This window comes from Mesocricetus auratus, unplaced genomic scaffold (assembly GCF_017639785.1).
Source record: "Mesocricetus auratus isolate SY011 unplaced genomic scaffold, BCM_Maur_2.0 Super-Scaffold_100023, whole genome shotgun sequence".
Lineage (NCBI taxonomy): Eukaryota > Metazoa > Chordata > Mammalia > Rodentia > Cricetidae > Mesocricetus > Mesocricetus auratus.
In genome coordinates, this window is record NW_024429204.1 from 20,497,149 (window position 1) to 20,518,194 (window position 21,046).

Below are 21,046 nucleotides of genomic sequence, written 5' to 3' on the forward strand. Positions count from 1 at the left end.
GCAGACTTCAGAGGACCAACTTGGACCCATGTCCCGGGTGGTTCACGGCACCTCTGTGTCTAGGTGTTTATTTAGACACTCTGTCCCCTTTGGACCCCTGTCAAGCCACATGCGGACCTGGCCCCTTGAACGTAATTTTACTTTAAATTGGAAAAAAAAAGTTTTAAACCTCAAATGTCTTCCTACTGCGTTTGGTATCTTTGACGTGTGCAGTGGGCGGTGTGGGCTCCTGACTTGGAGGAGGAGGGGGGAGGGGGAGTGGGAGGAGGAGAGGGAGGGGGAGGAGGAGGGGGAGGAGAGGCCACTGTGTTGCACTTAGTGCTAGAGACCTAAACTTAGAAGTCAAGGGGTTGACGAGATTGACTCGGACAGTGGAGGCATCAAAAGACACCCGGGTGGACACTCTGTCCATCTGCAGTGACCACAGCTCTCTGTGCCCCGTCTGGTTCAGTTCAGCTACCCATCAGCATGTGACCGTGGAGAGAGGAACACAAACCTCTCATTTTCTCCCTGAGCAACAGCAGGCTGTGCAAAGCCAGGCTGAGGTTTATTAATACCCAGAGCCTCACATGACTAGCATAAAGCAAGATGAAAGAAAACAAAAGCCCAGAGCTTGGAGCTTGCTCCTGTATGGCAGGCGGCTGAGCACCGTGACTCATCTTTGGGTAGGAGCTGAGGCAGGGGCAGCCTGCGATTGGCCAGAAGTGGATTCAAAACACGAGTGCCTTGTGACCACCAGCTCGAGAGCGTGTCGAGAGTGTCGGTATTGGCCTAAGAAGGCATCAGCCGGTCACAAGGAAAAGTAAATAAATGAAAACTTCCTCCGCAGCAGCCCCAGCTGCATCCAGGAAACCTCTGGAGACAGTGCATTTAGGGGAAGCAAACAGCTCTTTGGAAGATATTATCTTCCTTAACTGAGGGGGTAGAGGGACGGAGCAGCAAATTCTGTCAACTGACAGAAGGGTGACGTGTCAACATTTCTCTGACTAACTGCAGGGACAGTCCCTGTTGTCACTGCTAGGCAGCTGTGGAGCCCTGGAACAGGAGAAGAGGATTCTTGGTTTGGGTGACCTTTATAACTGTCATTCAGTTAGCAAGAATATCTGTGTGTCCACACTGTCCTAGCATTGAGATAGACGGCAGGGAGTGATGATAAAACACATGACCCCTAGACACGTGGACTTTATCTTCTAGCCATCTAGCTTGTTTTTGTACATCTAAATGCCAATAAAAAGACTACCTCACGAAACACAGAACAATAACCCAAAAGACAACCTAGGAATGTTATGAGAATCAAGTGAGGCAAACAAAAACTTGCTGAGTGTCAAGCATGAAGTGTTATTATCACTAAGAAAATCATTCTTCTCCCCAATTCCAGTCTCTTAAGGGAGTTTAAGGCTGATAGATGGAGTAGACAAATTTTGTGAAGGGTCAAACAGTAACTGCCTTTGTTTGCTTGTTTTTGGATTTTCAGACAGGGTTTCTCTGTGAAACTGCCTTGGATGGCCTTGAGCTCACAGAGAGCTACTCTACCTGCTCTGCCTCCCGAATGCTGGGATTAGTAATGCACCATCATTATGGCACCCAAATAGCAACCGTTTTAAGGTTGGTGGGTCATTCAGTCTTTATATTAAAAATGTCTTGCAACTGTAACACAAAAGCAACTATAGACAATATATAAATCAGTGTGCACCATGTGTGTATCAATAAAACTTTATTTACAAAAACCAGCGAAGGGCCAGATAACTCATCATAGAGATTGTTAAGTGAAGTCAAACTGTTTTGTATAATGACAGCACCTGCTTTAGAATTGTTGTGAAGATCAAATAGCTCACCAAGCACTCCCAATGTGCCAGTAGGATATACTTAGTAGCTCCCTGTCAGCAGCCTTCCATCATAATACAGAAAAGACAGCTAGATAAAACTATTGCCAGGCAGAAAATAGCCAACTACTGGGGTACAGAACAGCTTGTTTAAAGACTCGGTGTTTCAATTGTACATGGCGCCAGCTAAATGCTTTCAGATTCTAATATTCCTCTGACATCTTTATTTGTGATGCATGTAACAGCTCTCTGTTGACACAGCGCATGACTTGCAGGGGTGCTTCTTGCATGAAGTCCTATTTTGCTAACAACAATGGGCATTTACTGTGTGCAGAGACGGTGCCACACAGTTCATCTGTGTGGTCTCAGTTTTCAGCGACAAAGAGGTTAAGTTTCCCATCCAACAAAAGGCTCAGAGCAGTCAAGAAGCAATAGTAGGGGAGTCAATACTTGAATCCAGATATGTCTAAAACAGAAAATATGTATTTTTGTAGGGCTTAGGACCCCCATAGTGAAGGATAATCAGTAATTTGGCATGTAGGACCAAGTTTTATTCTAACGACTGTAGCAATATTATGGCCTGTCACTGGGGAAAGAATTTGGAGATCTTGTATCAACAGCGTACTGTGACTGGTGGTCAGCTTTCCATGCCGAGGTGAAATAATGCCCAGAAAATATTCTAACACACTTAGAAAGAGGCAGCAGCTTTGGGTAACCTCTCACACCCACACAACTCTACTGCCAAGAACCAGCACGGAGTGTCACGTGATACCAACAATGCTGGTGATGAGTCTATCATTTTGTTGTTGATATTTGCCCCAGAGAGTAGGTTTGGATGCAGCATTTGTTTATCCGGATGACTGAGCCAATTGGATTCTCTGGCCTCAGCCACAAGAGAAGGGGAGAGTAGAGGGAAATGTCTTGTTTGGGAAGTAGCTGTGTTCTGCTGGACAAGCTTTAGCTCAGGTGTCAGCAACGTGTGGCGGTGTTGAAGGAGAGGCAGAAGGCGACGGGGAGCAGGCATCAAGCTGTAGGCTGCCCTGAATGCCATGGTGTCAATGTGAGGGGGCAGTGTGGGGGTCTCTGCAAGGACTCACTGTGCAGTGACAGAACGAAGCTTTGCCCCTGGCGGGAGGGGGTGGCCACCACATGCCCAAACCACATCCTGACATTCAGCCTTAACTCATGCTGGTTTTGGAGAGGAGGAGTTGGAGAAAAATCCCCTTGCAAGCAAAGCCATGTAGCAAATCTCGGAGTGTGTATTGACAGTTTGACGTTGATGCTTGGAGACCCAAGGGGCAAAAGCAATTTCCCTCCCATCATCTTTCACTCAAAAACAGGTTTCGCCCTAGCACGGCACTTATATTTAAATTTACCAGCATTGACGTGTGTGTGTGTGTGTGTGTGTGTGTGTGTGTGTGTGTGGTGTGTGTGTGCGCATAAGTGTGCGTGCATACGTGTGTGTAGTGTGTGTGCATGTGTGTGGTGTATGAGTATGTGCGATGTGTGTGTGCGCGTGTGTACGCATGTGGTGTGTGTGGTATGTGTGTGTGGTGTGTGCATGTGTACATGTGTGGGCGCATGTGTACATGTGTGTGTGTGTACCACTGCATGTGAGTTGACATCAGAGAACACTGCAAGCAGATGCCGTAGAACAACCCGAGAGAGTTGGTTTGGTTCCCCACGTTCAACTTTATGCGGGCTCTAGAACTGAGTTCAGGTCACCAGGCTTGGTGGCAAGTGCCTTTACCAGCTGACCTATCTTGCTAGGCCAGTACTAACATTAAAAAAAATCATGTCATTTCTCCACTCAAAATCCTTAGACGGCTTCCTTCTGCATTAGGGAAACGCCCAGGCTCCTTTTTCCACAACTGACAAGGTCCTCCTGGCCTCCTTCCCGTCCTTCTCCAGCTTCCTTTTACACAATGGCCCCGAACTCATTCTGTCCCTTATACATCCACATGCTGGGCAGGTTAAGCTCAATCCCACTTGTGGGGCTCTCTCTGTCTCTGCCACATCTACACATGCTTGGCTCCATCGCATCCCTTAGGTCTTAGTTCAAATGTTGCCTGGATGGAGGGCAGAGAGATCTCCCCTGACATCTTACAGGAAAACCACCTTCCTTGGCCACCTGACTTCGCTGGTCCCTCACGGTTCTTTCTGTACAGTTTCACTGGCATTCACACACCTGCTGTCCGTCCAAACAGAAGCTCTGCCTCCAAACCCTAGGGGGAACTCGGCTGACTACCTCACCCCGAGTAGTGAGTTCCAGCCGCTCCACACACATCTGTCTTTGAGGATCGAAGACTATTATTTCTGGAAGGGATCTGGAGACAGGTGACCCGGATGCCCTGCTGCTTGGGATAAGACACTTACTGTCAGTCAAATGACATGACTCCATGTCTGAACGTTCAGGTTGGAGTTCATACGGTGTCAGAGTGTGGCTCCCGGAGTAGCACAGGGGGCTTAGGAGGAAGTTACCTATCAATCAGGAAAAACATCTCAAACACTCCCTGAAGGGCAGGCAACCTGATCTCTAAGGGATGCTTATAATAATAATAAAAAAATAGCAGCTTCCCCTTCTTGGCAATTCAAAAGGTCAAAACCAAATGGAGGTTGACCATGTGTTTTCTATCTCCTGAGGGGTATTGTTAATACTATATAAGAATATATTTGTGTCTTGGCTGGGTGTGGTGGCACATGCATTTAATCCCAGCACTTGGGAAGCAGAAGCACTTGGACCTCTGTGAGTTCGAGGCCAGCCTGGTCAACACAGAGACACTGTCTCAAACAAACAAAACACTATCAGAAAAGGACAGATTTGTGTCCAAATTCTTCCATCTCCTAGGAAGAGACTTTCCATAACATGCCTGGAAAATCTGCTGGCATGACCAAAAACAGAGAAGAGTTCCAGCCTCAAGAAGCCTCAGCCATGTGTCACGTGCTTAGCGGCCAGGCTGCGAGTCCAGGGGACGGCGGTGCCATTTGTAATAAGTTATATTAGGCAGCACCTCTGCCTGCCCCGGGTACTGTGTACTTCCAAGATCCTTATTTATTCCATGGATAACACAGATCACAAACCTGGAAAGTTCTGCCCTGACTTTGAGCTTGAACATTGGCAGGTTGAGAGGAAAAATCTCAGCCACATTAATTATCTGCAGGCATGTCAAGATTGGGTAAATATTATTTGAAAGTGAAACAGCTCTTGAACTAAAGAGAGTTAAAATAACGAGGAGGGCCAAGTTTATATGAATTAATTGCATCCGCAGCCAAGAGAAACTTGTCTCTCCGCCTTCTGTCTACCCAGTTACTCTGCAGCTTACAAAGGGTCCCTGACTCCTGTTGTACAGATCTGAGTCGCCATGTCTTCCTCAATGATGTTGTTTAAACTGAGCTCCCCAACTCTTCCAGTGTGGTCTCATCTGCCCCGTCTCTCCCTATGACGATATGAGGCTGAGTTTCAACCCATCATCACTCCCCTTCACCTCTGCCCCTTCCCATCTCTGGGTCTCTACACACACAAACTGTTCCCCCAAGCCTTCTACCTGCCTCTCCATCTGGCCAAGTCCAGGCCAACCAGGAAGGGAGCATTTCAGGTTCTGCTTTTTTTTTTTCCACAAGAAGTCATATCCTTAGGGCTGGAGAGATGGCTCAGAGGTTAAGAGCACTGGCTGCTCTTCCAGAGGACCCAGGTTCAATTCCACATGGCACCTCACAACTGTCTGTAACTCCAGTTCCAAGGGATCTGACAACTTCACACCAATGCACAATAAAAATAAAAGTTAAAAGAAGTCATATTCAATGCTCCTAGACAGCGCCAAACCCAACCGATTGCTTACATAGCTGGGCTTTGCTGCCAGGGTCCTGGCAGCCGATGGCAGACCCTGCGTGATCTCAAGAGGCTAAGGCACACTGGTACATGGGCTCAGTACAACTTAAGGCTCCAAAAGCATTTACCCGAAGCAATTTGCCACCTATATGACACAGCGGGAGGATGGGGTCAACTCTTTCCTCCGTGACACTGGAGACCTTTCATGGAACCAGGAGGCCTTGGAGTTCTGCGTCACAGTATGATTCTAGTACCTTCCTGAGCGTCTTTCTTGGATGGGCACTAGATTCATACTTAAAAACTCACCTATCCTCTCTGTAGTAAGTTCTGAGTCAGCCTAGAATCCAAGGTGGACTTCCAAAAAAATATTTCTAAGACCTATGTCGGTATGCGTTTAGATTCTTAGTCCTCTCTCTCTCTCTCTCTCTCTCTCTCTCTCTCTCTCTCTCTCTCTCTCTCTCACACACACACACAGCATGTTTTCAGCTCAGTAGTTTCTAAGGTGGGACGAGCCAAGTCAGTTAGAAAAATATGGAAACACGGCCGTTCAAATGATTTCTGAGAGTCATCTCAAGATAGGGCCATGCCACTGCTGTTGTGATTTGGGGCTGGCCCCCTTCCCTCTATTTCAGACACCACTAGCTTTCAGCCCCTGGTGTGTGAGGTCACCCTCCATCTCAGGAAGGCCACCAAGTGTGTGAAGCATCAACTGAATCCAAGGTTACTGTGGCCACGGAACCTGCCCAAAGAGCCAGGCTATCATGCCTGTGACAACCCACCGGGGCTTGGCATCGGCACACCCTAATTTCAGTCCTGGGTTTAAATTTGACTCAGTGGGTCATATTTGGTGTTTTGTTTGCCAAACCACCCATCAACTTAAACTAAAACATGTTTTTGGAAAAAGCTGTTTCGGGGTTGTAGGAATGCAGCAAGTTGTAGAACTATCTTAGTAGACTTGGGGTGATAGTGTGGTTAAAAAATAAGAATGTGCCCTGGGTTGGGGTGTGCTTTGCCGCAAAGGGACACAGAGAGCAGGGCCATAGGCTTTCTGTGTCCTTCCAGCCGCACTAGTACACAGGGGACAGTTTGCCCCAATCAGGATGTCAGTATTCAGTTTCTGCATGAACTTCCTGGGTTGATAATTGCAGCTATATCTGCCAGGCGGCTGGTCTCATTTTAATCCCACAGAAGAACCGGGAATGATGGTCAAAGTTATCTTGGCACCATGGTCTTCTCCTGGGAATGTGTCCACGTTCACGCAAACAGTCATGTGATACAAACGAAGGCGGAGGGCAGCCTGGTGGTGGAACAGGCAAAGATGCTCGCTCCACGCAACCCTGAGGCCCCGAGTTCAGTCTTAGGAACCCACCATGGAAGAGCAGACGGATGCCCAAAAGTTGCCCTGTGGCCTTCACGCGTGCAATGCAGCGAGAGCAGGTCTGCACTTAGGCACACACAGTACACATGTTACACACACTCGTGCACACATGCACACATGCTCGTGCACACACACACACACAAGAGAAGGAAGGAGACCCCACTCTGCATTTCTCCACCCGAGTGTATGGCGGACAGAGCCGCAGGACACAGGACTGGGTTTAAATCCCGTGTTTCTCCTTGGCTGCGCAGCCTTGTACAAGTCACTCAATTCCCTGATCTTTGCTTTCTCATCTTCAAAACGAGTCTATGACATCTGTCCCACCGAACAGCCTGGCTTTTCACAGAAGAAGTAGATGTACAGGGTCATGACCAGTGAACTGCAGAGAGGTAGCCGGTGACTGGTGTGATATCCAAAGCTGTCACTTATTAAAGGAATGCTTTTGCAACCTTCTCTTTTCCTGGACACTTTTCTTCCCCACGGACCCCTCCCGCCTACCGGATGATGCCACACAAAGAAGTCTCGAAACCAAACACTTCTTAAGTCTACCTCTTGCTTCAGCCTCGAGAACTGACCCATCACCACCGGCACTCATCCGCTTCTGGGACACGAGAGATGCCCACATTATCTCACTTGCTGTTAGCTACATCTTTGAGAGAGCGGGGTGTCTCTGAGCATCACTACGACAGAAGTTTGCCCAGGGACACGTGAAAACTGCCCATGGCAACAGCCTCACCTGACCCACTCTGCCAGCCTTCCCTGGCCTCCGAGTTCTACTGCTCCTAAGTCCTGTTCAAACCCCACTTATTCCTTCCTGGTAGTCTTTATTGGACAAGCGGCTCACAATGCCACCTCCTGAGACTTAACAGGCTACCTCCCCTATGCTACCTACCTACCCTCATATGTCAGCTCCTCTACATGCCAGGGCCTATCAGTCAGGCACTTTGAAACTCCGTATCACGGTGACGTAGCTCAGATAACTACAGTACACATTTCCCACATCACCAACATGTTTCACAATCACAAATTAGATGGTACAGTAGAGGTCAGAAAAAACGTAAAGGACAGTAAAGATTTCATGTTTGCAGGCGAGAACTGTCGCTTAACTTCGAATCTGCTTTCCACTTAGCACAGAGAGAAACCACAGAGAGTATGCAACACGTATGCATAGCGGGCCTTCAGGAAAAGTACACGGACAGGGATATTTGGGTTGTGCATAATTCTAACGCCTTATTACTATACTTCTTTAATTTAAAAATATTTGGAAAATACACAAATCACTCTTGGCTTGTGGCGCATACTAGTACAAGAGGGAGACCATACTGACCCGAGGAGCTTGACCTGTCATCCTGTACAGAAGACCATACTGACCCAAGGAGCTTGACCTGTCATCCTGTACACCTGGAGCTGTGTCATGTCTACTCATTATCCACTCTCACATATTTGCCTCACGTAAATATGAAGACACACATGCACATATATGCGCATTCAGGGTTTATTTTCAGCACTGGGGCCAGAACCCAGGCTACTGCACGTTAGGCAAGTGCTCTACCATGCAGCCACGGCTGCAGGCGTTAGCTCCCTTCTTATGGGTGCTGCGGGGTTTTAACTTAATTCCTATTTACCCCAATAATGCAGTTTTTTCCCTGCTTGAATAATGGACTGTCTTGGAGATAGTTCCATTTTATCATATATATATATATGTATGTATGTACATATATATCTTGTTTTAAAATTATTTATTTTTTTGTGTATATGTAATGTGTGTATGTGTGTGTGTGCACACGTCACAGCAAGTGTATGGAGGGCACAGGACAACTTTTCTCTCCTTCCATCTTACTTTGAGGCAGAGTCTCTCATTATTTTAAAAAGTTTTAAAAAATATTTATTATTTATTTATTGCAGTGTGTGTTGTGGTGTGGGGTGTGTGTGTGTTGTGGTGTGTGTGTATTGTGGTGTGTGGTGTGTGTGTGGTGTGTATGTGTGTGTATGTGTGTGTTGTGTGTGGTGTGTGTGTTGTGTGTGTGTGTTGTGGTGTGTGTGTGTTGTGGGGTGTGTGTGTGTTGTGGGGTGTGTGTGTTGTGGGGTGTGTGTGTTGTGGGGTGGGATGTGTGTGTGTGTGGTGTGTGGTGTGAGTGTGTGCATGGTGTGGTGTGTGTGTGTTGTGGGGTGTGTGTGTTGTGGTGTGGGGTGTGTGTACTCACACGGTGTATGCTACCACACTGTCACCCCATGAGATCAAAGGACAATGGTAGAGTCAGTCTCTCCTTCCGTCATGTGGGTCCAGGGAACAGAACTCCGGCTGCCAGGTTTGTGTGGCAAGTGTCTGTCCGGTTGAGTCACTGCCCTGACCCCTGACAATGCGACCTTCTTCAGTGACTCACCGAGGAAGGGGGTTGTTTGGGCAAACGCTGGTGTTCACCATGGCCAAGCCCCACTGCAGAGAAAGGGCTTAGAAAATGTTCAGCCCTTCTCAGCACCTCAGGGCCACTGCAAACAGGCAAATCTTCTATTGCATCTCACCTGCAGACCCAGACTCCCCTCCCTAATGAGTCGAGAAAGATGGCGGCACACATGCAAACCACCGAAACTTACACAGCATCTCCCATGCCCTTAATTTTCACACTGCATCTTTCCATTCCCACAGAGATACCCCGGTTCAGGAACGATTCCCACAGCTCCACAGTTTAGAGGATCAAAGCAATTGATTCACGGGAGGTATCAGAGCTAACAGGGTCTAGACGGCGAGCTGGAAAGTGGGAGGGGCTCCCCTCTTCCCATCATACACTACAGATGGCTTACAGTACATACTCCAGAGGTCATACCCGGAATTTGATGCTGTGTATCTTGTTTAAAAGCTCATTATGCAAAATACAATAATTATTAATTATTAATAATTAAATAAATTCCTGAATTAGTGTGCAGACTAAGATATCCTTAGGAGATATTTTTAAAAATGCCAATACCTGCACACAACCTGCAATTAATGAACTCAGAAGCTCTTGGGGCAGGTGGCCGATACCTACTGGTCTCTTATGTGATTAAGTACAACCAAAGCTGATCTATTCTGCGTTCTCTGGCCCTGGTGTCCCGGCAGTCAGCTGCTATTCCCAGCTACCAACCTCCAACCCCTGTGAATGGGGACTCAACAGTAGTTTGGGTAAGGAGGCAACCATTAATTAATTAACATTAATAATCAGTTAATCACATTAATTATAATCCACCACACATAATTATCCAATTTAAAATTTAATAGAATTGATCAGTTAATATCAGTAACAATAATTACTATTAATTAGTATTAAGTATTAGTGGCTGAGTCTGAAGAGCCGGCTCTCATCTGCAGAGTTCACCCATGTGTAAAAACATCACCATGTTTTCACACCTTCCCTTTGAAGCCAGGGACACCCCTCTTACGGAAGACAAACCTGACTTCAGGACACTTACGCTGAGCCCCCACTAACAAAGAACCCGGGGCAGCAGACACTAGCATGAGCTTCTAAGTCTGCATTTTGTTCCCCCCACAGTCCCGTGACCTCGGATAAGTCAGTCACCTGGCTGTACCGTCTGTTTACATGGAAACAGTTTAAGCACCTACACTGAAAAGATTGAAGGTGAAAATGTGCATGGCTGTGTTACAATCTGGGCCCGCCCCTTTATGTCTTTTGAAAAGAACTGTAGGTGGGAAGGAGCACCATCTAAAACCAGAGCGTCCTGATGATCGATTTGTAACAGGTAATCAGATCTGATGTCTCCTCTAACACAGCCAGTGGAAACTATTCATGTTCTTAGCCACAGAAGTTTCCAGATCTCCCCGGGACCAATTCCAACCAGCCAGACTAGCCTGTAGGCATTGTGAGGACTAGGTGACCTCTCTAAACCAGCAGAGTCATGCAGGATGACAGGGACACTTTACCCAAGAAGGGTTCTTATTTTTATCTCCCTGAAGAAGGGCTGAGCCAGAGAGGACAGAACTGCTCATGCGTCATGGGCTCAGCCCAGGCCCTCACTCAATCTGCTGCTTGAAGGCCTGGGCTCTTGCCAGGTCATTCTGCACAGGCAGCCTGCTTCTCCCCGATGGCAGGTGAATGAACCAGGCCTCAAGGGGACTTGCATGCCGTCACCCTGGCTGAGCTGCTGCGGTCATCTGACCGTGTGACGGGCACCGAGAAGTTGGATAACCCAGAAGAAGAAAACAAATGCGTAATCAAGTAACACCCACAGGTGGAAATTCCCTCCAACTTCAGAGTCCCGGACCTAAACAGCTGCTTCTTCCCAAGAGTGCGCCATCAACAAAAAAAAGTACCACAAAGTGTGTGTGTGTGTGTGTGTGTGTGAAACCATCACCCAGGGTGCAACATCAACAAAAAAACTGTACCACAAAGTGTGTGTGTGTGTGTGTGTGTGTGTGTGTGTGAAACCATCACCCAGGGTGCACCATCAACAAAAAAATGTACCACAAAGTGTGTGTGTGTGTGTGTGTGTGTGTGTGTGTGTGAAACCATCACCCAGGGTGCACGATGAACAAAATAATGTACCATGAAGTGTATGTGTGCATGTTGTGTGTGTGTGTACCCACAAGCACTCATGTGTGTATATGAAACCATTGCCCAGACTCAACAGCTTCAAAGTCACGCTACACTCACAGGAGCTACTTCCTTCACTATTAATACTTTGCTAAAATCCATTATTTTTTTTTCCAAAATAGGGTTTAAAGTAGAAAGCAACAGACCCCAATAACAGTGTCAGCCTTAGGCAGACAGGGACTCAGTAAGGGGTGGGAGGCATGGGAAGGTCACGCCGAGGGCTTTGAGCCCATCCATTCTGGTGCCCTACGTTGTGACCCAGGCCAGCTGAAGCAGGGGATTGAGAACAATCAGGTTTCCACACAGGCTTAATTTGGGACTCATTTCCTGAGAAACTCTCCTGCTGCTGCTGCTTGCTCCATGGTCCCATTTAGACAGGGGGAGGCGCGGGAGGACCAGGAGTGAAGGTTCATTTGCGGTGACTGACTGACTGACAGGTTTACTGAGGAATTATGGCACTGCGTGTCTGAGGGGAGTCCATCTTGGACACAACAACACAGCTACCATCTAGACCCTCAAGTACTGGGGACTGGGAAAGCAATGTTGGACAGAGTTGTTTTCTGTTGCCCTGAACCCTCGGGGTCGTGAAAGTCTCTCTCTCTCTCTCTCTCTCTCTCTCTCTCTCTCTCTCTCTCTCTCTCTCTCTCTCTCTCTCTCTCTCTCTCTCTCTCTCTCCTCTCCCTCTCCCCCTCTCTTTCATTCAAAACTAGGACAACATGAATTTTGTTTTGTTTTGGGTTTTTCAAGACAGGGTTTTTCTGTGTATCCCTGGCTGTCCTGGAACTCGCTTTGTAAACCTGGCTGGCCGTGAACTCAGAGATCTGCCTGCCTCTACCTCCTGCATGCTGGGACTGAAGACGTGTGCCAACACCACCGGACCCCCTTCCCCCCTCACTCCCGACAACATGGATGGTAGCAATCCAGTTCAAGAGTCTGGATTAGCCTGAGACTCACCCTGACAACGTAGTTGAATCTTCTGGAATCCAGGATGGCGGTCGAGAAGTCCAGCCTGTTGAAGGCTTCCCCCAAAGTACAGTAGCCATGGCGCTGCATGTGAGCGAGACAGGCACACGTTATTCCCGCCATGCACAGGCTATTCCCGCACAGTCCACAGGGACCCCATGAACATCGGGATGTCCCTCTTAGAGGACTGGGCTTCCCCTTCCTCTCTGCATCCGAAACCCGGGAGACACAGGTGGGTGGAGCAGCCCGCAGCTCCTCCAGTTGGGGACTGACCTGTGGAGTTTTCATGACTGGTACCACCCTACCTCTCTGCGCGTGCTAGTGGACAGCGCATCACTGGGAACTAAGTATATGCTACTTGGGATAGTGACAGTCAGTGTCTGCCACACACTCGAGGGAAGAGTTCATTCAGTTCTCCCTGCCTCCACCGTGACATCACCCCACACCCATTGGGGATGCTCTGCTCTGTACGGGAGAAAACAAGTTCTGAACTTTGAGTATCGGGAATAGAGACTTCTGGCATATGTATCACCTCATCCTGTCCTAAGTTCCTGGGTGATTTGGGTTTGCCCCTGATGCCATAGAGAAACGGCTGTTTTCCAAGGCCCCCGGAAAGAAACAGGAATGCTGTCACTCTGTCATACTGCCTCACTTTGTTCCAGTGAGCAAATGGCCCGTCTTATCACGTGCCACAGAAGGTGTCTGGTACAAGGACCTGAGCCCACCTACAGCACAGAGGGCAGACCCTGAAAACGCTTGCTGGATTTAATGGCCAGTCCTCTCAAACCTAACCCCTAAGCAAGGCAAAGCCTGAAGACAGCAGTCCCCCCCCCCGACAGAAAGCTGACCTCCCCCATTAGACGTGAAGGCCCGTTTTTTGCCCAATGCTCTCCTAGGAAGCAGAACATTACCGTGCAGCCCTGTACTGAGTGCTTACCTCTTTAGTACTTCCTTTGTGAACATAGATCCATTTCTCTTGATGGAAATCTACAGAGGCCAAAAATGAAGAAGGAACATATCTGAACAACGTGTAGCAGGTCTAAGACTTTAAATATGACTCACTTCTTATTTATTTTCCAGTGTTTAACATGTTTGACCAAAAAAAAAAAAAAAGACTTCACCAACAGTCTAACAGGATGAAAGTGGCAAATTCTAACGGACCCTTATATCCTACACACAAGTATGTAGACCATGTGAGCAAGATTTATGCATACCTACCTTTTCTTCCATCTTTTTTTTTTTCATTTTGCGACAGAGTCTATGCATCCTACATGGGCCTCAAGCCCCCTCTACTTCCCACGAGCCACGATGCCCAGTCCATTCAGTACTGAGAATATGCTAATTTTGCTTGTGAAAGGCATAGCTGAGTCTGCCAATGCAAAGTTCCCAGAATCCCCAGTGAGTGATACTGAAGGCACGGAGGCCGCACTCTCGATACGAGAGGACTAATTTGTTTTCAAGAACCATCCCAAGGAATCTCCCAACAGCCTTTCCTTTTCTTTTGGCACAGGCTGGCTTTGGATTTGTTATACAGCAAGGGAGATGGCTTTGAATGTCTTAGACTCCTGCTGGGCGGACCTTCTAGGGTCACTATGCCTAACTGTAGAGTACCAAGGGACTGAACCCAGGCCTGACTCTGCATCCTGGGTGGACACTCTACCAACTGAGCTCCGTCCCCAGACACCGCTCTTCCTACACTCAAAGCAAACGGCTTACACTGAGTCTTGGTTTTGCTGTTCAGTATGTCTTTCTTTCTCTTCTTGGCGGCAACGTCGTAGTTCAGGCTGTTGAAAAGGTTCTCTTTATTGTATACGTCCTTGCTGCAGTAGCTGTAAGGGGAGAGAAAAGGAATGTGACAGCTCTACTTTCACAAATAACTCACTGGGTCATAAAACACACCAACATGTATGCTTCCCAGACAAAACAAGACAATTAGATCATGTGGAAAAAATAAATAAGACACAGCAGTGGTTCTCAGCCTTCCTAATGCTGTGACCCTTTAACACAGGTCCCCATGTTATGTCGACCCCCATTCATAAAATGATTTCATTGCTACTCTTCATAACTAATTCTGCTACTGTTAGGAATCCTAATGTAAACGTCTGGTATGTGACTCCTGTGAAAGGGCCATTTGACCCCAAAGGGGTTGCGACCACAGGCTGAGAACCGCTGCCATGAGGCACAAGCGCAGACTTCTCTCTTTAGTAAAGATATCATCACCTCCTGTGGCAGGCAGGGACGGGGACATGTGTTTCTTCTGACTTCCCTAGCGGGGCCTTCCATTATAATCCGATAGAGAACGCTATACTCTAAGAGTGACACAGCCCGCTACAGTCTCGCTTTAAGCAAAAGTGCTCAACGGGAGGGAGACCGCTGGAGTCACTGCACCATGCAATGCCTGCACTCTGCAAGATGCATCTATTCCAAGCTGCTGTGGCTTCTCCCTTCCCTTGGCACCATCCTCCCTCCTTCCCGGTATCCATCTTCTCCAACCCTCAGCTCTTCTCTCTTTTTGAGACAGGGTCTCACTCTGTAGACCAGGCCGGTCTCGAACTCACAGAGATCCACCTACCTCTGCCTCCCCAGTGCTGGGATTAAAGGGGAGCGCCACCAATGCCCAATACCTTTCTCTTCTTTTTAAGACAAGATTTTACTATGTAGCTCAGGCTGGCCTTGGATTACTACGGAGCACGGGCTGGCTTTGAACATACTGTTCCTCTGCCTCAGCCTCCCGAGGACTGGCTGTACAGAATGCTGGAATTTGCAGACATGCTATCACATCCTGCCCCCTTCTCCTTATAAACAGTTTTATTGAGCTATAAATCCCATATTATACCAGTCATCCACTTTAACGTATGACCAAACTGCTTTAGCTAGTGTGTTCCTGTCCTGTCTTTAAAACACGGTGACAATTACAAAAATCTGACTTAAAAAGCCCCCTTCCGGCAGGTATTTTACACACGATGCTACTTGTTTAACAACAGTAGGGCTCAGGCTGAAAGGTTAAAGGGCGGGGTCCTAACAGAAACTGGGAAAACGCATAATTCATCGACTTAGAGGGGGTGAACAGACACCTCATACATCCATCCAATTCCTAGGTCACCGAAGGGTGGGCTGGTCCAACTTAGACCAGGGTCCCGCTTCCTTCAGCAGGCTGAGGTATCATGGGAGTATGGGGGATTGTCTCACAATCTAAAGAAAATCCTTGACTGCTTTCTACAAAAATGATGGGGAAGAAATGCTAAAATTTAACCTTTTTCTTTTTTAGGTTTTGGTTTTTTTATGACAGAAGGGACGAGAAGGCCGGAAACTGTTCTGGTATTCTTTCATTGCAACTACTGTCTCGGTAAGTAGGACTTGCCTTGACATCTTACTAAAATGCTGATACCACCCGCTAGATACCCCGTGACTACAGGGAAAACCTGACGGCCACCCTGGCCGCCGGTCAGTCGTTTACTGCGTTCCCTAACGTCTTTTGCCTTCTCCTTTTCATTCAGGGAAACAGGGTATTTTTAGACCTCAGATTGTGTGTTGCAGAAATGACGGCTCTCAGAGAGCCACTTGTCTGAGTGAGCCAAGGGTGAATGTTTTGGGTCAGGCTTTATCCAGCTCCAGAGCCTGTGTTTGTCTGCTTGCATGGCTGTGAGGGGTACAGAGTCACCGGACGGGTGGTGTTCTAGTCGGCAGGAAGAAACGGGCAGAACGAAAACCAGAACTCCGAGTCTCAGAGGCCAACCTAAAGAATTTCAGTCAAAGCCGAGGAAGAGAAAGACAGAAAGTCACTGAGTGGTCCGTGATGTCCCAAAGCTTCAGAAAACAAAGCTAGGACATTCTGTGGGGAAAAAAAACCCACAGAGAGGCTTATTTTTAAAGAAAACTACAGAGACACACAGCCCTACAAGCTACAGTGAAAATTCCACACCTTGAGAACAACAAAACAAAGCTGTCTTATTTTAAGTCGTACATAGAAGGGTCTGCAGCAGTTTTCCTTCTTAGGCACAGCTAGTGAGCACTCTCCCCAACTTTTCACTGTTCACACCTCATCTCACACTTTTCTAACAGAATTGAGGGGATCTGAGCATGGGTTTTCCTCACAGCCACTCTAATGAGCTGCTTTAAGCTGGACTGACTCCTCTCAAAAAGCCAGCTCAAGAAGAATTTCACAGCATTGATGATAACTCTACTGATGCAGAGTACAGAAAAGTTTTAACCACAGGGAAACCCTGCACGTCCTCATTTCCTCATTTCGTATTAGGGTTTGAATTCTGGTGGCTGGGCTTGGGAGCAGGACTGTGAAGTGTGTGCTGTCTGCTTATGTTTTCTCGAAGCAATAATCTGTTCAGTGGCTATTTTGAGACTTCAGTTACGTTTCCAGGAAATGCAAAATCACAACTCAGATGTTTAACAAGAAAGACGACCACCGTTTACAAATTATAGCACATATAAAAAATATATCTAAAATAAGCAAAACCTTCTCAAGGAGGCTGCCTTACCAAATGCAACAGTAGTCACTGAACTGTAGCGTTCTAACTGCTTCTTACTCATCTCGAAGTTTACAGGCCAAGCCCTCCTCCACCCAGCAAACATTACCATCAAACATATAGAAAATACTATAAGGCACCAGAGGTGGGAAGATTTCAAAATAAGACCATTCTGGCAGCAGATAAAGGAGGGCATGGGAAACATGAGCTTTATTTATCTCATTTGTAATTAAGAAAAACATTTCATAAAACCCTGTCCTGACCCAAAACATTTCTATAGCTCTGATTATGGTCAGTGAGATTTTGATGTTCATTTGCTCCAAGTCGTACCCAGGTTGCCAAGCTTCAAAGGACTCCTTCCTGGACCGATTTGGAGAAACAGGCTAGTTCAGGACGCTTCTTACAATACTGCTCACAAAAACATCTCTACGATGATTTTTATTCAAGGCATGAAGACCAACTTCCTCCTTCCTGGGCCGACCTTAGTAATACACAGTATGCATCACTGGAAAGGGCTTTTAACTGCAGAGGTCCAGGCTTGGAGAAGAGAGTTGAGATTACTCATCCTGGGTTGGGGGGGGGGCGGGGCTGGCGGGGGGGGGGGGGGTTGGGGAGGAGGCAGTGTGGGCCATTTCAACCACCACTTCCTTGAAGTATTCTTGGATCGCTCCGGTTAAAAACACTGTTGCTTCCTTGAAATTCCAATCTGTCTCACTTGCCATTGCTCCTTTCCCTTACTGTCCCAACTTTTTTAAGGGACCGGCTTTAGGCTTATCTGAAGCCCGTGATCTCAGGAGGCAATTGGTGGCTTTGAGACGGTAACATTTGGCTGTTGGAGGACAGGGCCCTGGACCACGGGGACAATGGCCAGTGGAGTCTGGAACAGGTGAACTGTGCAGACAATTCAGGGTTCCCACTCAACAGTAACCCCCAAAGTACACCTTTATTCTTCCCCCTTGCTAGGCAATTTACAGGACGGCCCGTGGGATTAGAGAAGCAACCTGTGCCTTGGTAGGAAGTTCAGTTTACAGTCACTGACCTTCTCTTATAAAGGAACTGCCTTTTGTTTTCTGAGAACAAGGGAGGGTATTCAAGCTCACCTGTTCAGCCAGGCACTGGGCCCAAACCTTACATCACAGGCAAACCAAGCCTGGAAACAGTGGGATATTTGAGATCAGGAACCCAGCCCTCAGGAGGCCGCTGCTTTTAAGAAGTTGGCAGACTCTTGAGTGAAGGAAGGAGGGGATTGTTTACAGTTGCTGGGGGAGGGGGAGGAATACCCTGCAAACGGGCAGCTGCTCCGAGAGGCAGATGACTAAATCAGCCCTCGACGGTGACTCAGCAGAGGACTGCAGGTGGTCACTGTTATCACCGCTAAGACAATGCTGGCTGTGGGTGACAGCTTCAGTTCACAGGTGTGACAAGCAAACAAAGAAAGAGGGTCAGGACAGGCCACAGTCCCAGCCTCCAGAAACCATCGGGGGTTTATCTCACCTTCAGGGAGAGTGGGGCGTCGCTGTTTCTAGTCTATTCGGAGTAAGAATGGAGTGAGAATCCAGATGAACTGCGGTTTCTGCACTTTAGATCTGGGCCCACTGAAAACAGTGAACTGTTATCCTATTTTATTGGGGTTAGCCACTCTGATGCAGCTGGCTGGACCCTGCAGCATCACCCTGGGAGAAACTGAGCTTTCTCTACAGAAACAAGAGGGCTGGGATATTAGATTCTGGCTCCCAAGGAAGATGGCTTCGTGCAGGAGACGTCTCACTTAGTTGAGGAAGAAGTATTAGGTATAACTGTTAACTCCATTCTCTAGAAAACCTGTCAGGTGACCACAATTGGCAATTTATCTGATTCTTCTGTAAATACGATTTTCTTTAGCGTGTTCTAAACTCCCCTGGGGCTGCCTCAAAGGACCCAACACAAGGGTTAATAAATAGATTCGGAGTTCTTCTGAAAGGCCCCGGTTCAATGGTTTCTGTCACCTCATTAACAGACAAAGGGAATTCAAGCATTACAAATCACAAACAAACGGAGGCCTCGGAGGTCAAGCAGCCCACAAAACCACAAGTTTCTTGATAATTGCCAAACCTTTATTCAGACAACCCCTGGCAAATCTCACTCCGTGGAACCCGGCCCACTCACTGAACTCTGCAGAAATCAGTGTTAGGATGCGGGGCTGTTAATCAAAGGGCAGTGGACCGGGGAAGGCACCCGAGGGCGACCTCAGCTGCACCATTTTTATCGCGTCCCTCAGGTGTCTCAGACAGCCGGCTGGGGACTGACTCTCGAACTCATAACTTATGAGTGGGGGCACTTGTTACCATCTCAGATTTTCCACCAGACGACAGAGCTCAGGTGGGACCTCAAGTCCGGGCGGTGTCTCTGCAGCTGGCAGGTACCTCTAGGGATGGGATTGTGCTCACCGACTACCGGGGAGGACCACGGAGGAAACAGGTGCAAGGCTGTGCGCGCCGGTTTCACCCCCTGCCTCCCTGCAGCCCCTAAACGTTACCACCCCCACCCACTCCGCAAATCTGCCCTGGAAGGCTGCTGTCCCGGGGCCCACGCCCCTCCCAGTCACTCTTTTTCTCGGCTCACTCAGCCATCGACTGCGCGTGGGAAGAGCCTCCGTGCACTCAGGGCAGGGCCCACGACCAGACCATCATCCGGCTCGTGACTACCGTGACTGCTCGTTCTCCTTGGGTCCTGTCACAGGACAGCGAAGGGCACACAGCCAACTCGCGAGCGCCCACTTAAAGCAGTAACTGTGCAACTCCCGGACCTAAAGGCTCAGTCCCTGAGTCGTGCGCTCGAGTCCCCAGTGATTAGGGACATGGTTCCCAGTTGCCAGACTGAGGGATCCGGGTTCTGTAGGGAAGCTTTTTGTCTGGGAGACAGCAAATTACCCATCTCTTGTGTTCTGGCGACCTTTGCAGAAACCCGAGCCCCTCAGTCCTCAGCCGAGGCCCCCTCTTTATCCTGGCCCAGCCCTGCTTGCCTTCCTTCATCTGCTCCCGCGGTGCGCGCCCCGACACCCCCATCCCCACCCCCACCCCCGCCCCCAGACCAGCTAAGATCGGTTTTGTGGGGCTGGAAGTCGGAGAATGTCCTCACCTGCTGAGGTCGCTCACGAAGCTGCCGCTTTTCTCATCCAGGAAGCGCTTCCAGCCGTCCGCCGTCTTCACCCAGCTCTGGCCCGGGGACCGCCAGTCCTGCCCAAGGAACGGCATGGCACCGAGCTCGGACGCGATGGACGTGCAGGACGGATTGACAGCCGGGGACCGGCCTTGCTGGTCCTGGGGATGCGCGGCGCTGGAGAGATGCTGGGGGGAACGCAGGCGGCGACGGGAACGAGCGTGGGGAACTGGGGCGGAGGGTACCGGTCTGGAGTAGGCGCGGGGGTCCCCGCACTCGCAGAGGGCGCAGGCGCCGGGGAGGGTCTCGGGTGGCGTCCGACTCCGGGAATGCTGCGCGGCTGCCGGGGCGCAGTATTTATCCCGGGCCTCTGCCCCGGCTCTTTGTTGCCGGAAGAGCCGCCTGCTCTTAGCCCGGCCCCCCGAGGCCCCGAGGCCACGTGGCTTTGTTTATGGGCTCGCCTTGTTTTCCGTGGCGCCCGCGGCTTTCGCTAGGCTCATGGTTGCACAACCTTGCGCCCGTGGAAACTTGAAGCCGCCTGGCCAGGCCAGATGTCCCGCTGTCCCTCGGTCCCTGGCACCTCTGCACCCCCTTCCCCCCCGCATCTCCCCCACCCTCACCCCGGGCGTAGCTGCCGCTACCGAGATCCCGGCCCCTGTACTCGGCGCTACGTCCTCCCCACGGCTCCAGGACTAGCTGGGTGCAGCTAGGAAGCCGGCTCAGAGGCTTGGGAACCATCAGTTCCTAGGTGTCTGGGGACATCGGGACCGATCAGCACAGGGAAGGCCGGGGTAGGGTGAGGACGCAGTCCCTGGACCTCTCCGACTGCCAGTACCAACTCCAGGCGC

The 21,046-nt window shown here is 49.0% G+C and overlaps 1 protein-coding gene across 1 annotated transcript in view; it reads right to left on the minus strand.

Moving 5' to 3' along the window:
* The window catches only part of Fbxo32 (F-box protein 32), a 40,019-nt gene extending 19,298 nt beyond the window's left edge, over nucleotides 1-20,721 (minus strand). Inside the window, exons 1-4 of the mRNA XM_005082739.4 lie at nucleotides 20,178-20,721; nucleotides 14,296-14,408; nucleotides 13,517-13,566; nucleotides 12,571-12,663 (exon numbers count right to left, since the gene is read on the minus strand). Of these exons, the coding sequence (XP_005082796.1) occupies nucleotides 12,571-12,663; nucleotides 13,517-13,566; nucleotides 14,296-14,408; nucleotides 20,178-20,293 (372 nt within the window). The 5' untranslated portion in view covers nucleotides 20,294-20,721. The remainder of the gene's footprint in view (nucleotides 1-12,570; nucleotides 12,664-13,516; nucleotides 13,567-14,295; nucleotides 14,409-20,177) is intronic.
* Between the last annotated feature and the right edge of the window lie 325 nt (nucleotides 20,722-21,046).